We start from the raw sequence: 16,481 nt of genomic DNA, 5'->3' as shown, positions 1-16,481 counted from the left end.
TGGAGTGAGTATAAAGTGAAAATACAGCTGATTATTATTTTTTGAACATTTAACTTCATACTTGATCTTTATGCACCTCTGAACCAAATCATACACAATAGACCATTTTAATAGTGCGATTAGTGTTTTAAATTTACGTGCACAGATAATAAATAACAGAAAATTTATACTTTGTTACAGATATTATTCATAAAAAGATCGAGAAAGGATGAAATTTATAATTAATTAAGATAAGTCAGAATATTCTTTGAATTTGTCACATGCATTTAATATAGTTAGATGAGACAATAAAATTAACTAAGTTTTGTATACCTCTGAAAGAGAAATTTTCACAAATCTTGCTTAACAAATTATAAAGTTTAAATGTAAAAGTTGTTGAACAATTTTAAATAAAGAATATTCTCCATAGATTAAAAAAAAATCTGATAAGAATAATGTTTTAGTTAGAATTGAGTTCTTTCTGTCAACAGACATTTTGTGCTTTTGAATGTCAGTTCAAAATCTGTGTTCAGAAACAACACTTTTCAAATGTACAGAAATTTCATGTATCCAGTTCCATAATGGATATATCTGTAAATATGTTTAATCAAATTTGTATGACCATTTTTCAAATTAAAAGTATAGAATTCTTGTATAAATTATTTAACAATCAATAATACTGTACGTACTATTGTACAGTATTATTAAATTCCTTTGAATATAATAGTTATATATTATTCCTTTGGTCTTTCAGCTAGACTCTATATGGTCTAGATATCGTTATCTAGACCATATATAACGATATATGGTCTAGATAATATATCGTGACAAAAAATTATCACGATAAAAATGATGAGTGACAAAAAATTATCACTCAAATAATGTTTATGAATATTATTCAGTTATTAAAATAATTTATTGTGTTTAAAATTAATTTTAATTGTGTGAATTTTAAGATAACTGGAATATTTTAATTTACAGATCGACAAGACGAGAAAAATATCGAGAAATGCCAAGATTTCTAGGAAAAGATTATTTTAAAGAAGTAACAAGTTACATTTTAAATTCTATTTTTCGAAACGTTAACTAAATATACTTAATTCAGATTATTAAAATAAAAAAATATATATTGATATGTTTTAAAAAAAAAACATAGTTCAATAATATTTAACAGGTTGATGATATACGACATTTAGAACATGTTACATGAAAATACAGTAAAACTTGTTAAGTTGGTGCCTCTGCAAGTTAGACACTTGTCTAACTTGTAAGGAAAACAATATTACTGGGTTCTATGTGGATAATCCGTAAGTATTGATCAAGTTACAGTTGAAAACTGACAAAATGTTAGAGGGATACGCTTCCAAAAACCACAGTTTTTTAATGATAAGTTCCAATCAAAAATTATGTTCACGGCTGGATGGTTCAGTTGTTAAGGAGTTAGCCTACCATTCTAGAGTGTTTAGACAGGTTTTACTGTTAACACTACATTATACAATTTTTTTTTGTAATATACTCTATATATAAATCTGTGCACAATGTATAGTAGACATGACATAAAATAATATTAAATTTAAAATATATTTAAAGAATACAAAATGAATAATTGGTATTAATCGAAAATTTACGTATAATTTTTAGATTTCAATCCATCACCAAAATTTGTTTAGTGAAAGGTTACTACCTCAAGTGAACTTTTTAGAAAAGACTATCAGTTACCCGCATCAAAATATTTTAGATGACGATTCATATAGAATGCCTTGGAAACATGGTAAATTATAACGTCATTAAATCCATATTTGTAGACTGGAAAACTAAACGATCTAAGTGGCATTTTTTTTCGGGAAAAGGAAAACATCTCTGTCCATGGCAAATAGAGAAAATGTTTATTTCTATAAACATAAAGCTTTTTATAAACATATAAGACAATTCTTCAGAGAGGATATTTTTGTCTAAATACAATAGAAAACAGTCGCAAACGAGACAAAGTTGGAAATGATCTAAGTCCACATAGTACAAAATGCGTAAAGATTTAATTCCAAAGTCATTATTTACGCATTGAAAACGTCTCTGTTCTCTTCATCTTTAATCTCTGACGCTTTTATTTTTTGTAGAAAACCCAATCAAGATCTTTTGTCACTTGCAGCCACGACACTTTCTGTTTAAAAATGACTTATAATACTTTTAAGCTAACTTAAAACTAAAACGAAAGGCAACTGCACGGCTAGTCGCTCAACATTACCGATTTTCGTAGGTTGACGTCATTCAGCTGACCAATCAGCGCGTTGTGCCATCTGGATCTCTAGCCGCACGTGGTGTATAGTTTACACCAGGTGTCGGCAACGTGGCGCCCGTGGCGCATTTCAGATACGCCCTCTAGAACCATAGTCACGCAAGCGCAAATATATATATGTACTCGTAATTTTATTTAATTTGATTTTTGTTTTATTTTATATACATACTTTTAATTATTTAACACTGATTATTTTTCCGTTTTATATGAATTCCATGTTATACGAGTCACTTAGATTTTACAAATACGTGAGCCGTTTACAGCCCGGCACACGTATNTCTCAAATAATATATGGCTTTATTATTTTTTTTTCTTTAATTATTTCTAAATTTATAGACCTCATATAGATTTAAATATTGTATTAAATATTTATCTGTCACCTTTTGTCTTATTAGTAAGCATATAAAGTCACCAATATAAACTTAAATGCAATATAATTTAATGCATTTAAGTTTAACTATAGAATAAAAATACATATGCCATTTCCCCCCCCCTTCAAGTTTTACATTTCATCACTACTTATCATGTCATTTCAATCTAACGATATCTTGTCGCCTTTCTATTCTTGGATTTTATATTCTAATTTTCTATTCTGTAGACTTTCACTTATTCCTTTATTCCATCCATTGTTGCTTATTCTTTTAACATGCACTCGCGTCATCATGTATCATTCAATTGCGTGACTGACAGCAGTTTGTCTTATAAATCAAAGGATATACAATCTATCAAATAGAAGTTATATTTTGAAATAATATACATATTTTAATTAAAGCAATAGTCATATCTTCTATAGAAAAAAAAGAGAGAGAGAGAGAATAGCTATTGTTCGTGCTAAAAAATGTTCCATATGTAATCCCAACTATAAAAATTCCATAAGTGGTTACATAAATCAAAAATTAATGAAGAAAATTTTATTCTTTGACAATGCTTTAGCAATTTTAAAGTAATTTTAACAAAAGAAATACATTTTTTTGACAAAACAAAACATTTCAGAAAAATATAAATCAAACTCAAAATTCAATTAGGAAATTTTTAATAGAACTAATAAAATTAAATGTATCAATTGAGAGAAACTAATTGATAAAATGAGAGAAAGCTTTATTTTTTTTTAAAAAATATTAGATTAATTAGAATTTTTTAATATATTAAATTATTAATAAAGGAGGCAAACAAAACATTTTAACTTTATTGTGTATGATGGATTTGGAGAACGTAATCACATTTACATTTGTCTGTTGCATTGAGTAATGAATTAAGGACTTTTTAATGTTCGTATATTTTAAAAGATAAATGAATAATTACTAAGTTAGTGTTCTTTTATTATTTGGAAATATTAGAATTATTCAGTGAAGGGTTCCATAACCTTTCTTTTTTTTTTTTTACACGCGAGCCAAATATAATTCACAGCAAACTTCTGTCGGTCATACGAAAAAAAAATTAAAAGCAGTGAAGAAAAAATTAAGGCATAATTCGAGCTTTAAAAATCAAAATATCCATTTTAATTTTACGCAAAAATTAAACTCGAGTAATTTTTAAGAAAATAAATAAATATTTGTAAGCAAATAGTTGCAGATTAATTGATATATGACATAGTATTTGGATAGAGCATTTATTCTACAAATCTTTTTCAGATTGTGTTATTCTAAGGACTAAAATATTTTTTTAAATGTTCATTAGAGAGTAAATTTTGATATTCAGATTTAATATATTTCATACTAGAAAATGATTTTTTTTTGTTTCTATGCAGGAAAGTGAAAATTTCATGTTACAGATTTTCTAGATTTTTTTTTCTTCCCAGACTTTTCTATATTTTCTATACAACAAAATAAAATGTATAAAGCCATTTGTGTGTAGAAAAGAAAATTCTATTAGCATATTTCTTTTTTTCTTATTATTTTGTTATGCTTAATCAAGTTTTTTTTTAAAAAAAAAATATCTTTATAATTTTGTACACAATGAAAAAAAGACAATAAAAGTAAACTTACTTGCGTACCGACTAAAAATATTTATGTATTATATCAATAGTTAATCAGTCTATTTATGTAGAAATTACAAATAATTATCTATTATAAAAATTATTTAATAATTTTGTGGGGCTTCGAAGAGTCATAAGTTCAAAATCGCTGATTTAGGGTACCGTTGCTAGAATTTTTTAAAGGATATAATAGGTTGTTATATACTGTACAAATTTTACTAAGCATATATGCTTTTGGAAGTTTTATTCTAAAACATTTATATAGCCTATGCTTAAGTGAAATTTCAGAAGTTGTAAAGCAAAACTTAAACATCCCCAAAAAAAAAACAGCTGGCACTGTTGTTGTTGCACTTTCCCGGCATTCGTTATTTGTTTCTTTGTTTTCATCTCTAATAATTGTTACCGTTACCTTTAAGTCTTTAGGAGACGATAAGAGAGTAAAGCATCATATTTCCTTAACCAATGGTCGATTTTTTTGAAAATTTCTAGAAGCATTTAGCCCTAATACGAAAACCTCCCTGCAAAATTTCAGAATTTTTCTACAAAAGGCAGAAGAACTATTAAGCCTGAAAATAGGTGGAAAAAATTGTTCCTCTTTCCCATACACACTAACATTCGTACATACAGAAAAAACCTCCAACTTTTTCTGCATTTCTCGACGTTTCAAAGTTTTCTGAGTCCAAAGATGTAAAAATCTTGAGGAGTATGTTTTGGCCGATCTTCATTCTTTCCCCTCTGTTATATAACAGCAGGGAAAGTAAAATTTAAATATAGTTAAAATTTGTCTTTTCTAAATGTTGCGATATTGAAGAAAAAAATAAAGAAATGAAATGGAGAAATCAGCCATGTCAACAAAGCATTACTGTAGCAAAAGAACTAAAAATATCCGAGCAAAATAATAAAATCATTGGAAAGTTCTATTTTCGGAGCCCATTATAAAACCACTAAACAGTGGTAGTTGGTCGTGGGTTTGTGCCTCGCCAAGGGGCTAGCAACATGGAGTTTTCCTGGCTTTCTTCACGTTAGTAACATCTAAATATGGACCAGTTTCTCATTTCCCATAAAAGATTTCCCGAGAGGCACTCCTCATCAGCAGTTCGCCCGTGTCGAGTTGCCGTACAATAAAACCAAAGCACTAACGCTCCACCTCAAATATAATTTAATTCCATAAAATAGTGCATTGTTTCACAAACATTTTAAAATATTGATTTAAGCAAAAGGTCGAATATTATATATTAATAAAGTAAAAACATAAAAATACAACGCGACGGCACCGGCTAGACTCTCTCTTAGGATATACAGTAAAACCTGTCCTACACTATACCTAAATAAAACGGAACCTGCCTAAATGGAAAAAGTATTTGGTACCGTGCGATTCCGGTTTACGCAGGTTTTACTGTATATAATTTCAAATTTTGTGAATTTAATGATATATTAAGTTAAATTTCAGAATTGATGGCCGTTGAAACTTAAACTTATCTAAATTATTGGCAAAATGCTGATTTATGCTTTTTGTGTATTTAAAAATTACTCATCATAAACTAAAGGCTCAGATATAGCTGTAAAAATTGTTTAATGGTTGTCGAAGAAAAGACAAACTTAATTTAGAAATATCTTTATACAGTACTTTAAATTTGTCAAACTATGAGTAAAATGCTTATTTTATTTATTTTTAAAGGCACTCTTATATATTCAGTCCAACCCATAATGATATAGAAAAAGGATCTCTTAGTGGTCGCAGTGACCCGTCAGAAAAGATAAAATACTAATAATAAATGTTGAAGTATGTCAAAATCTTTTCCTATTACAGTATCTTCATTTTGAACATAATATATTTTGCTATTAGAATTTTTTATAAAACAGTATTTTATTCATCTTTAAATATCAACAGTAGTCTTTTATTAACTTCACATAAACAATACACAAAAATTTTACCTTTAATAAATTAATGTAAATATTTTATAAACTGTTATAAATAAAATTACTGAAGAACACTTAATATATTTAGCTTGGATATATCGCACATGAATTTAAAGAAGAATATAATAATTTAGTGTAAAAAGAATTCATGAAATATGTTAAAACAAAAATAAATTTCATTGGTTACAAACGGAAACAACTACGTCTAGCTGACAAATCTCATAGCTATATAGTTCAGCACTAACAAATTTTTCTAATAGTTATTAAATCAAACTAGAAACAGGTAGTGATATTAGCTCAGGTGATGCCATTGTCCTTATATTCCCCATGCATTTAAATCAGAAGGTCTTTGTGAATTGCATACACTCTTCAAAAATGAAATTGCAATACCGCGAAGGAATGTGTGTAGCTACATACACATTGCAGGATCGGTAGAAGTGACGGACAAATAATTAAAAGAACAAAGATATGCAATAGACATCTGTTTATTTAGTAAGGAATCCGGTTCCAACGGGCAACTATAGAGATCGCTATACGGCGAGGCATACTATCAATGAGGCGATTATTAATGGCTGCCTGAGGTATGCCATTAATAATCCACTGCAGCATACATTTCACCTACGGTATACGGCAGTGGTCTCTGGTGCACCTCACGTCAGACGAGGTCTCACAGGTATTCGATGGGAGAGAGATCCGGCGAGGCTGCAGGCCAAGGAAAAATGCCAATTCGGTTCAGGCTGAAGAGTTCGCCGTGCGACGTGTAGCAGCTAGACAATACCTGACCACGCATGGTCTTTCAGCTAGACTCTAGCTGAAAGACCGCGTCGGGTGCAGCCTGCACCAGTGACCGAACCACAGGCACCACAATTCGTGTGACGTACTGGTCCACTGTCAGAGTACAGGAAATGTACAATACACTATGACTGTCCTCTGATCGAACACGATGCCTCTCCGAACCATGATGCCAGGATGGCCAAGCGGTCAAGGTGTCAGCCTACAGCTCTGGGGCCCGGAATCGAATCTCTATGGGTCGAAAAGCCCCAAGAATTTTTCTGGTGGTGGCCCGTCCGGATACGTCGGAACCCGTCCCTCGCCAGCCGGCTGCTCTATTTTGAGCATGGCCGAGCATATAATGGACTTGCTAAAAGAGACCCTCTTAGTGCCCACGGCGGAAAGAGTTTTAGAAAAGGGGGATGAGGTGCGTCAAATGCATGTCTTGCCCCGAGCGGCATAAACTCTAGCGCCGGCACTGCTTATTTATATAATGCAGGTGTATAACGTGCGGCTAGAGATCCAGATGGCACAACGCGCTGATTGGTCAGCTGAATGACGTCAACCCACCGAAATAGGAAATGCTGGACGATTATATTTTGTGGTCGTCAGAACGAAGTCACGCAGAAATAGATTATTTTTTTAGTTGTAATATTGAGTGAGTATAAAGTGAAAATACAGTATAAAGTTTAGCTCGCATGTTTTCTTAAATTTATAGGAATAATTTTAAAATGGTTTACTTTTACTTAATAAATTACTACGATTATTTATTTTTTTTGAACGAATTTTAACTTCATACTTGATCTTTATGTACAGTACCTCTGAACCAAATCATACACAATAGATCATTTTAATAGTGCGATTAGTGTTTTAAATTTACGTGCACAGATAATAAATAACAGAAAATTTATACTTTGTTACAGATATTATTCATAAAAAGATCGAGAAAGGATGAAATTTATAATTAATTAAGATAAGTCAGAATATTCTTTGAATTTGTCACATGCATTTAATATAGTTAGATGAGACAATAAAATTAACTAAGTTTTGTATACCTCTGAAAGAGAAATTTTCACAAATCTTGCTTAACAAATTATAAAGTTTAAATGTAAAAGTTGTTGAACAATTTTAAATAAAGAATATTCTCCATAGATTAAAAAAAAATCTGATAAGAATAATGTTTTAGTTAGAATTGAGTTCTTTCTGTCAACAGACATTTTGTGCTTTTGAATGTCAGTTCAAAATCTGTGTTCAGAAACAACACTTTTCAAATGTACAGAAATTTCATGTATCCAGTTCCATAATGGATATATCTGTAAATATGTTTAATCAAATTTGTATGACCATTTTTCAAATTAAAAGTATAGAATTCTTGTATAAATTATTTAACAATCAATAATACTGTACGTACTATTGTACAGTATTATTAAATTCCTTTGAATATAATAGTTATATATTATTCCTTTGGTCTTTCAGCTAGACTCTATATGGTCTAGATATCGTTATCTAGACCATATATAACGATATATGGTCTAGATAATATATCGTGACAAAAAATTATCACGATAAAAATGATGAGTGACAAAAAATTATCACTCAAATAATGTTTATGAATATTATTCAGTTATTAAAATAATTTATTGTGTTTAAAATTAATTTTAATTGTGTGAATTTTAAGATAACTGGAATATTTTAATTTACAGATCGACAAGACGAGAAAAATATCGAGAAATGCCAAGATTTCTAGGAAAAGATTATTTTAAAGAAGTAACAAGTTACATTTTAAATTCTATTTTTCGAAACGTTAACTAAATATACTTAATTCAGATTATTAAAATAAAAAAATATATATTGATATGTTTTAAAAAAAAAACATAGTTCAATAATATTTAACAGGTTGATGATATACGACATTTAGAACATGTTACATGAAAATACAGTAAAACTTGTTAAGTTGGTGCCTCTGCAAGTTAGACACTTGTCTAACTTGTAAGGAAAACAATATTACTGGGTTCTATGTGGATAATCCGTAAGTATTGATCAAGTTACAGTTGAAAACTGACAAAATGTTAGAGGGATACGCTTCCAAAAACCACAGTTTTTTAATGATAAGTTCCAATCAAAAATTATGTTCACGGCTGGATGGTTCAGTTGTTAAGGAGTTAGCCTACCATTCTAGAGTGTTTAGACAGGTTTTACTGTTAACGCTACATTATACAATTTTTTTTTGTAATATACTCTATATATAAATCTGTGCACAATGTATAGTAGACATGACATAAAATAATATTAAATTTAAAATATATTTAAAGAATACAAAATGAATAATTGGTATTAATCGAAAATTTACGTATAATTTTTAGATTTCAATCCATCACCAAAATTTGTTTAGTGAAAGGTTACTACCTCAAGTGAACTTTTTAGAAAAGACTATCAGTTACCCGCATCAAAATATTTTAGATGACGATTCATATAGAATGCCTTGGAAACATGGTAAATTATAACGTCATTAAATCCATATTTGTAGACTGGAAAACTAAACGATCTAAGTGGCATTTTTTTTCGGGAAAAGGAAAACATCTCTGTCCATGGCAAATAGAGAAAATGTTTATTTCTATAAACATAAAGCTTTTTATAAACATATAAGACAATTCTTCAGAGAGGATATTTTTGTCTAAATACAATAGAAAACAGTCGCAAACGAGACAAAGTTGGAAATGATCTAAGTCCACATAGTACAAAATGCGTAAAGATTTAATTCCAAAGTCATTATTTACGCATTGAAAACGTCTCTGTTCTCTTCATCTTTAATCTCTGACGCTTTTATTTTTTGTAGAAAACCCAATCAAGATCTTTTGTCACTTGCAGCCACGACACTTTCTGTTTAAAAATGACTTATAATACTTTTAAGCTAACTTAAAACTAAAACGAAAGGCAACTGCACTTGAATCATATGGCACTGCATTGGCCTTACTGCCTAGATCATTTTTGTGCAAATAATAATAATAATAATAAATAAATAAATAAAACTATATTTGTATATTTTGGCACTTAGATTATTTAGTTTTGCCATTCTATGTTTATAAATTAGATATATTATTATATTTTTAATCAATATTAAATTAAACTGCTCAAAACATTAAGAGATGCTGCCATACCAAATTATCATAATTGAATCGATGATTTTGGTTTACTCGAATTTCCTGATACTTGAACAGAAGGTTAATGAAAGTCCGATAATTTTCAATTATATTACGAAATAAAATTTAAATAAGAGGAGCTTAAGAGGAGAGATATTGTTGAATTATGATAATTTTCCTATTTAAAAAAATATACTTTTTTAAGTTTAAAACATATTGACACTAGCTCAAAGTTAAAACTGTGTGTAGCGCCATCTGTTATGAGATTTTATTAAAAAATAATTTTTATAAATCATAAAAAGGCAAAAGGCTTAATTTTGAGTGTAAAGATGAAATTTTAAAAACTAGGAAATGCCAATAACAAAATTTTCTGACCCTATTCGAGATATGACACATTCCTCTATTTCCCCACCCTCTAGACCTTTAATTACCAAAATTTAATAGCATTAGTACTCCATATATAGAAATAACCTTACCAAGTTTTAAAATTTTTGAAATTTCATTAAATCAAATTCATCTAGTCCTCAGATATAATGCAAAATAGGTGCTGGAACATACATACGCCTATATAGAATATTGTAATGATTTTTTTTTTTACATTTTTGGGTTTCTGGAGTGTCGAAACGTGGGGAAATGCAAAAAGGAGGGTTCAAAATATGACCTATCACCATGACAGGAAAGTAATAATAGTTTTGCTGTTTGTAAAATTACAAATAATAAAAAACTTACTAAACTTTACTGTAAAGAATTTAAATGTTCTCTTGTGATTTCTAATTTCTAGTGGGCACATAATACTACCAAGTGTTAAAATAGTAATAAATCTGAAAAATAAAAAAATGAAGTTATTTATTATCATAGACAAATCTTAAAGCATCAAAATCAGATGAACATATTAATTTTGCTATAAAATAAATCGATGTCATAATACCTCTAATTGTTTTGAGCATATTAATTAAGAATAACTAGATACATTAAATTAAAAGTACTGACTTACAAAATTATATTAAAATTAATTTTAATCAATATTGTTGAAAATATCAGCTAACAAAGGTTCGTTAAGTAGAATAGTATAAGATAAATAGTTGCATATATGAGATGCATTAAAAACAACAAAAATTACAGTATGAATAATATAAAATATTCAAATAATATCTATCGTAATTCATAATATACAGGGTGGTATATTAAACAGGAGAGGTATAGGGCTCTACGTAAAAAGGACTAAATGTAACTAAATTTGGTTTGCATACTTTCCTGAACGTGGGATTTCGATTTCGCAAATAAAAAGTTTTGTTAATGTCGTTACAATTTGCCATTAGATAGATTGTCAAAGAAATATGGGCAATACAAAGAAGTTAATACGTAATGTAAATCATTATTTATTTGCAAATAAATAATAATTTTATTGCAATTTAATGTGGTTATTACAGATTCCATGAGTTTAACTCTCCATAGTTTACACGTCACGTATAATAATTTTATACATGTCAACAGTAGCGCATTTAGAAATATGGCACTCCTACAGGCGCCCTCAAACTAATAGTTCCACTTTTGCACAGGATAGTTCTATTTTATAATAGTAATTTTTCAATAATTGTATTTTCACAGATTTTTAAATATCGAAAGGACAAAGGACACTGCTATTGAAAACACATATTTACTACCATGTTCATTCATAATGTATTCATATTTTAAATAATATTACTCAAGCGATATGTCTTACCTTGCCCCTAGTTAAGCTTTTAATTTGCACCAATTCCTTTAAAAATTCTTTCTACGTAAAATTATTTATTTATTATTCTATTGTTGCATATTTCTTTTATTTTGAATTCTTGCGCTCCTAGGCCCGGACCTAACGGGAAGTCCGTCACTGTATGTGAAATTGCACACAGAAATGTTCAAGTAACCAATAAATCAGACTAATGATTATACTATATATACCCTCCATCCTCCTATTATAAAGCATAAATTCAATGAACATCGAACACGCTTTATAAAACCCAAAGTTGTTCCATAAATTACGTAATATGCCGCATGCAAATTTCAACAATGTATGCCCCAAATTTTTCCCTATCGGGAAATTTTGAAATTAGGCTTTTCATATTTACAAAATCGAAATCCATGTTCAGGAAAGTATGCACAGCAAATTTAGTTTCATTTGGTCCAATACTTCTTTCTGAATACAGTTCAAAACACCTTCTATTTAACTATAACCACTCTGTATGTTTAAAAGTTATACAGTAATGTTAAGAAAGTAAAAGTGGGCGGTTAGATTATTCCATGACGTGACATTCTGGTGCAGTGTGGGCACTCCGGTGAGCGCGGCCTTGCCATAGGCACCAATTGCTCGAAAGATACCAATAATTTTTATTTTATTTATTACGTCAATAATAATAATAAATTTAAAATATTGTAGATGCATTCAAGATAGTTCGAAAAAATAATTTAAAACTTTATACATTTGGCACATTAACGGAAACAAACAGTTGCGTAGCGACAAAATTTGGCACCTACGGTGAAAAATTCCTACATATATTGTATATAAGTACAGTACATATACATATATGCACTGTACTTGTGTGTGTATATATATCAAGAAGCTTTTGCTTTTCGGTGGTGTAGCTAAATTTTTCCGATATGCCAGTGATGAAAATCGAACAATGAAGCTGCATGTTACGAAGGGCATTCCGTTCTCAGGGAACTGAAATTAAAAATTATAAAATCTCACATTGAAATAACCGTTGAGTTGTATGTAAGTGCGAACAGATGTTCTTAGTGACGCAATTTTTAAAATTAATTCGAATTAGTTCGACTTTTTTCTTTTTTTTGCTATTTCTTTCTTTCTTTTGAAATACTCGTCAGTTATTTTTAAATTTATTCCTCTCTCTAATTAGTGTTAAAGTACACATTTTTATCCCTTTTGTGATTAGTGTTGGTGTATATTAGCTACAATTATCCATTGAAACTACTAAATCGCTAATGGTAGCAAAATTTTTCTTTTTTATGTTAAACATGTTACAATGCATAAAACATTGTTAAAAACGTTTAAATCTGACATTCAATGGCGTAGCGTGGGTGTCAGCCGCCCGGGGCGGAGGAAAATTTCGCCCCCCTTATTTAGGTATCTCAATTTAAAAGACTAAAATTCAGTTTCGTCACNATATACACATACATAGATAATACACATAAATAATAAATATACAGGTACATAAACAATAAAGAGGGGACTGAAACTTAAGGGCTCTTAGTGGTTCTATCACTATAAATTAATGTTTAATTTTACAAACAAAAAATCTTTAAAATTGCTATTTATGAATAAAGAAACATGTTATGTATTACATTTATTTAAAAAATGAGGGGTCCGCTTTATCCCCGGGCCTTATTCTAAGCTTTTGACGGCCTTACTAAACAAACATATATACTCTGTATACATTTGCATTTGATCCAAAGTATTTAATTACGTCTAGTTCTATTAAACAAGTCTATTATATGCTTACATTATTCAGAGTTCTGCACAAAATCAATAGCGATAACTTCAATAGCTTTCAAGATTTTATTGGAACTGATTCAAGTAATCACAAAATTTGCTACTCGAAAAGAAAAATAAGAAATTTAAAGATTAATTTTTCATTTTAAGAAATCTTCAATAATATAAGAGTTACATTTAAATATTTTATACTATTTTTTAAAGTTTTCTTTTTTTTTAATCTTTATTTTGGCAACATTTTTGAAGGAAATTGTCTAAGATTTACTATACCGATCGATATTCTCAGGAAAAATATTTTTTATAATTTGGAATTTTAATGTTTTTATTTATACGTTATTTGAGTTATATAATCGATAAATACCAACTTTTTAAAACTAAAATATGTACCAGAAGTAAAGCTGGGTATACACGTACCGGTATACCCGAACGTGTGGATAAAAATAAAAACAGTTCTGTCATCCAAACGATCAATTATACCGGATAGGTGCTCCTGTTCAGGTATACGGTACGTACAGTACCAGTATATCAGGCACACCCAACCGTATCCCGAGCAAGCTTCATTCACGAGTTCAGGTATATCCTACACAGGCACCTGTTCGTGCAAACATGCCAGTATACCGGTACGTGTGTACCCGGCTTCATCGATATATTCAAGTATACTGGATAGGCGCACCTGTTCAGGTATACAGTACGTATATACTGAATATGCATGCCTATATTCAGGTATACCTGCCAGTATACCGGTACGTGTGTACCCGGCTTCATTCACACGTTCGGGTATACCATACAGGGGCACCTGTTTATGTAAACCTGCCAGTATACCGGTACATGTGTACCTGGCTTCATACACTGGTTCAGGCGTTTCTTCAGGTATACCGGTACGTTTATACGCGGTTAAATAATGATTTAAATAATATTACACGTTCTGTACATTTATGTCTAACTTCTAATGTCTTACCGAGACTCGTGACTTGTTTTAAAAGGTTTAACGTTTAATAACTTAATAATTCCTTATTCTAATCAAAATAAAACGTTTAATTCAACGAAACGATGCAGAAATATTAAATAAATGGATTAAAATTAAATTTTCACCGATTTATTTTCGACTTTTTCGTAAGATTTAATCATTCAAATGCTTCCGCCATTTTGAAATTAATAAAGAAAACAGACGAACAACGATCCCGCATAATCGATGACAATATAATTATAATCTGATAAATTTATTTTTTACGAGAATAANCCGAAATAGGAAATGCTGGACGATTATATTTTGTGGTCGTCAGAACGAAGTCACGCAGAAATAGATTATTTTTTTAGTTGTAATATTGAGTGAGTATAAAGTGAAATTACAGTATAAAGTTTAGCTCGCACGTTTTCTTAAATTTATAGGAATAATTTTAAAATGGTTTACTTTTACTTAATAAATTACCTACGATTATTTATTTTTTTTGAACGAATTTTAACTTCATACTTGATCTTTATGTACCTCTGAACCAAATCATACACAATAGATCATTTTAATAGTGCGATTAGTGTTTTAAATTTACGTGCACAGATAATAAATAACAGAAAATTTATACTTTGTTACAGATATTATTCATAAAAAGTTCNTCGCCCCCCTTATTTAGGTATCTCAATTTAAAAGACTAAAATTCAGTTTCGTCACAGAATAAGTAATGAAAACTTCCGTGCTCAGTTCAATCGGTCCGAATCGTAGATGCGACAAAAGTATGAAATGAAATGGTTCAAATTTTTACAAGATATTGTTATTATTTATTGTGAAATTTTGCCGCCCCTGCCGCCCCCACTACGTTACGCCACTGCTTAAATTCCACCTTAACGTAAGTTTAGATTGACTCAATTCAAGCCCCTAATGAGACGGTTGGGACCTTAACAGAGTTGTAGAGCATACCCATAGGAGCAAAAAAGTCAAAGGACCCACACCTCTACGTGTGACCCTTTGCCATATTGAGCGTAAACTCGAGCGCCTTCTCGTAACGACAGAAAAGCGAGTTTGCCGAAGTGTCGGGTCCGAATCATAGTTCGTGATCGAAACTAGAAGCTCAGATTTTTGTCTTGTCAATCGAAAACGTACGAAACTGCGGATTTGGCATACGAAAAATGATTTAGGGGTATCAAAATGTTATGTACGAGAGTTATCTGAAAATTGATGGCCGCCCGTAATTAATTAAGTCGGCACACCAGTGGCCAAGCGGTCTTCATTCCCTGAACACTGTGGGTTCGCGCCTCGCTGGAGTCTTCCGGGTTTTCTCCACGTGTGTAACGCATAAATAAGGGCCATTTTCCCTTAAAAATATCTCCCGGAAGGCATTCTCCCCTAGGCAGATCGCCCAAGTGTTGCGCTGTCATAACTAAACAAACAATTAATTAAGTTACAAAAATCATGATTAATATACAATTTTTTCAAACTTTTTATATAGTGCAATCAGTTCCATTAGATATAGATGAAGAATCAATGAATAATGAATCGTCATTAACATTTCAAGCGATGATTGAAAAAGAAACGTAAGTTTAATTTAAACTATAATATTTTTTAGAAAATTAGTTGTTCTGAATTTGAATCGACTTTGAACAAATCTATATCTTAAATCTTTTTTCATATTTTTATAAGTACGACATTACTTTTTTTCATTCGATATGTAATCATGAAATTATAATTAATTAAACATAATTAAAACTTACACAATGTTTTAAACTAATAAACAAAAAAAAATTTAAAACATTACAGATATGTCGAAAAAGTTTTACATATAAAAATGTGTGCAAAATACCGTAAAAATAATAAATTCAAATCCACAGAAATTTAGACCTATCTTACGTTTGAAAATTACAATTACAATAAAGTCTTGTCAAAGCGTCACCATCAGAATAACATAGTGTCGGTCTTCTCCTTCT

General features: G+C 30.0%; 2 protein-coding genes across 12 annotated transcripts in view; one reads left to right on the top strand and one right to left on the bottom strand.

The window, feature by feature from the left end:
- Positions 1 to 14,749, bottom strand: part of LOC111619082 (leukocyte elastase inhibitor C-like) — a 46,555-nt gene extending 31,806 nt beyond the window's left edge. For 7 of the 11 annotated variants that reach the window (XR_002755681.1, XR_002755684.1, XM_023360734.1 and 4 more), the window contains exon 1: positions 14,524 to 14,709. The gene's annotated coding sequence lies outside the window, so the exon portion shown is untranslated. Of the gene's footprint in view, positions 1 to 14,523 lie in introns of all 11 variants that reach the window. The other 4 variants (XR_002755682.1, XM_023360737.1, XM_023360741.1 and 1 more) reach the window with 4 other exon arrangements.
- Positions 8,634 to 16,481, top strand: part of LOC111619071 — a 54,630-nt gene continuing 46,782 nt past the window's right edge. Inside the window, exons 1-3 of the mRNA XM_023360718.1 lie at positions 8,634 to 8,705; positions 9,302 to 9,431; positions 16,007 to 16,091. Of these exons, the coding sequence (XP_023216486.1) occupies positions 8,670 to 8,705; positions 9,302 to 9,431; positions 16,007 to 16,091 (251 nt within the window). The 5' untranslated portion in view covers positions 8,634 to 8,669. The remainder of the gene's footprint in view (positions 8,706 to 9,301; positions 9,432 to 16,006; positions 16,092 to 16,481) is intronic.

The sequence above is a fragment of the Centruroides sculpturatus genome, unplaced genomic scaffold (genome assembly GCF_000671375.1).
Source record: "Centruroides sculpturatus isolate CEXI.00-Female unplaced genomic scaffold, Cexi_2.0 scaffold170, whole genome shotgun sequence".
NCBI classification, from domain to species: domain Eukaryota; kingdom Metazoa; phylum Arthropoda; class Arachnida; order Scorpiones; family Buthidae; genus Centruroides; species Centruroides sculpturatus.
This window is presented reverse-complemented; position numbering and strand designations above follow the sequence as displayed.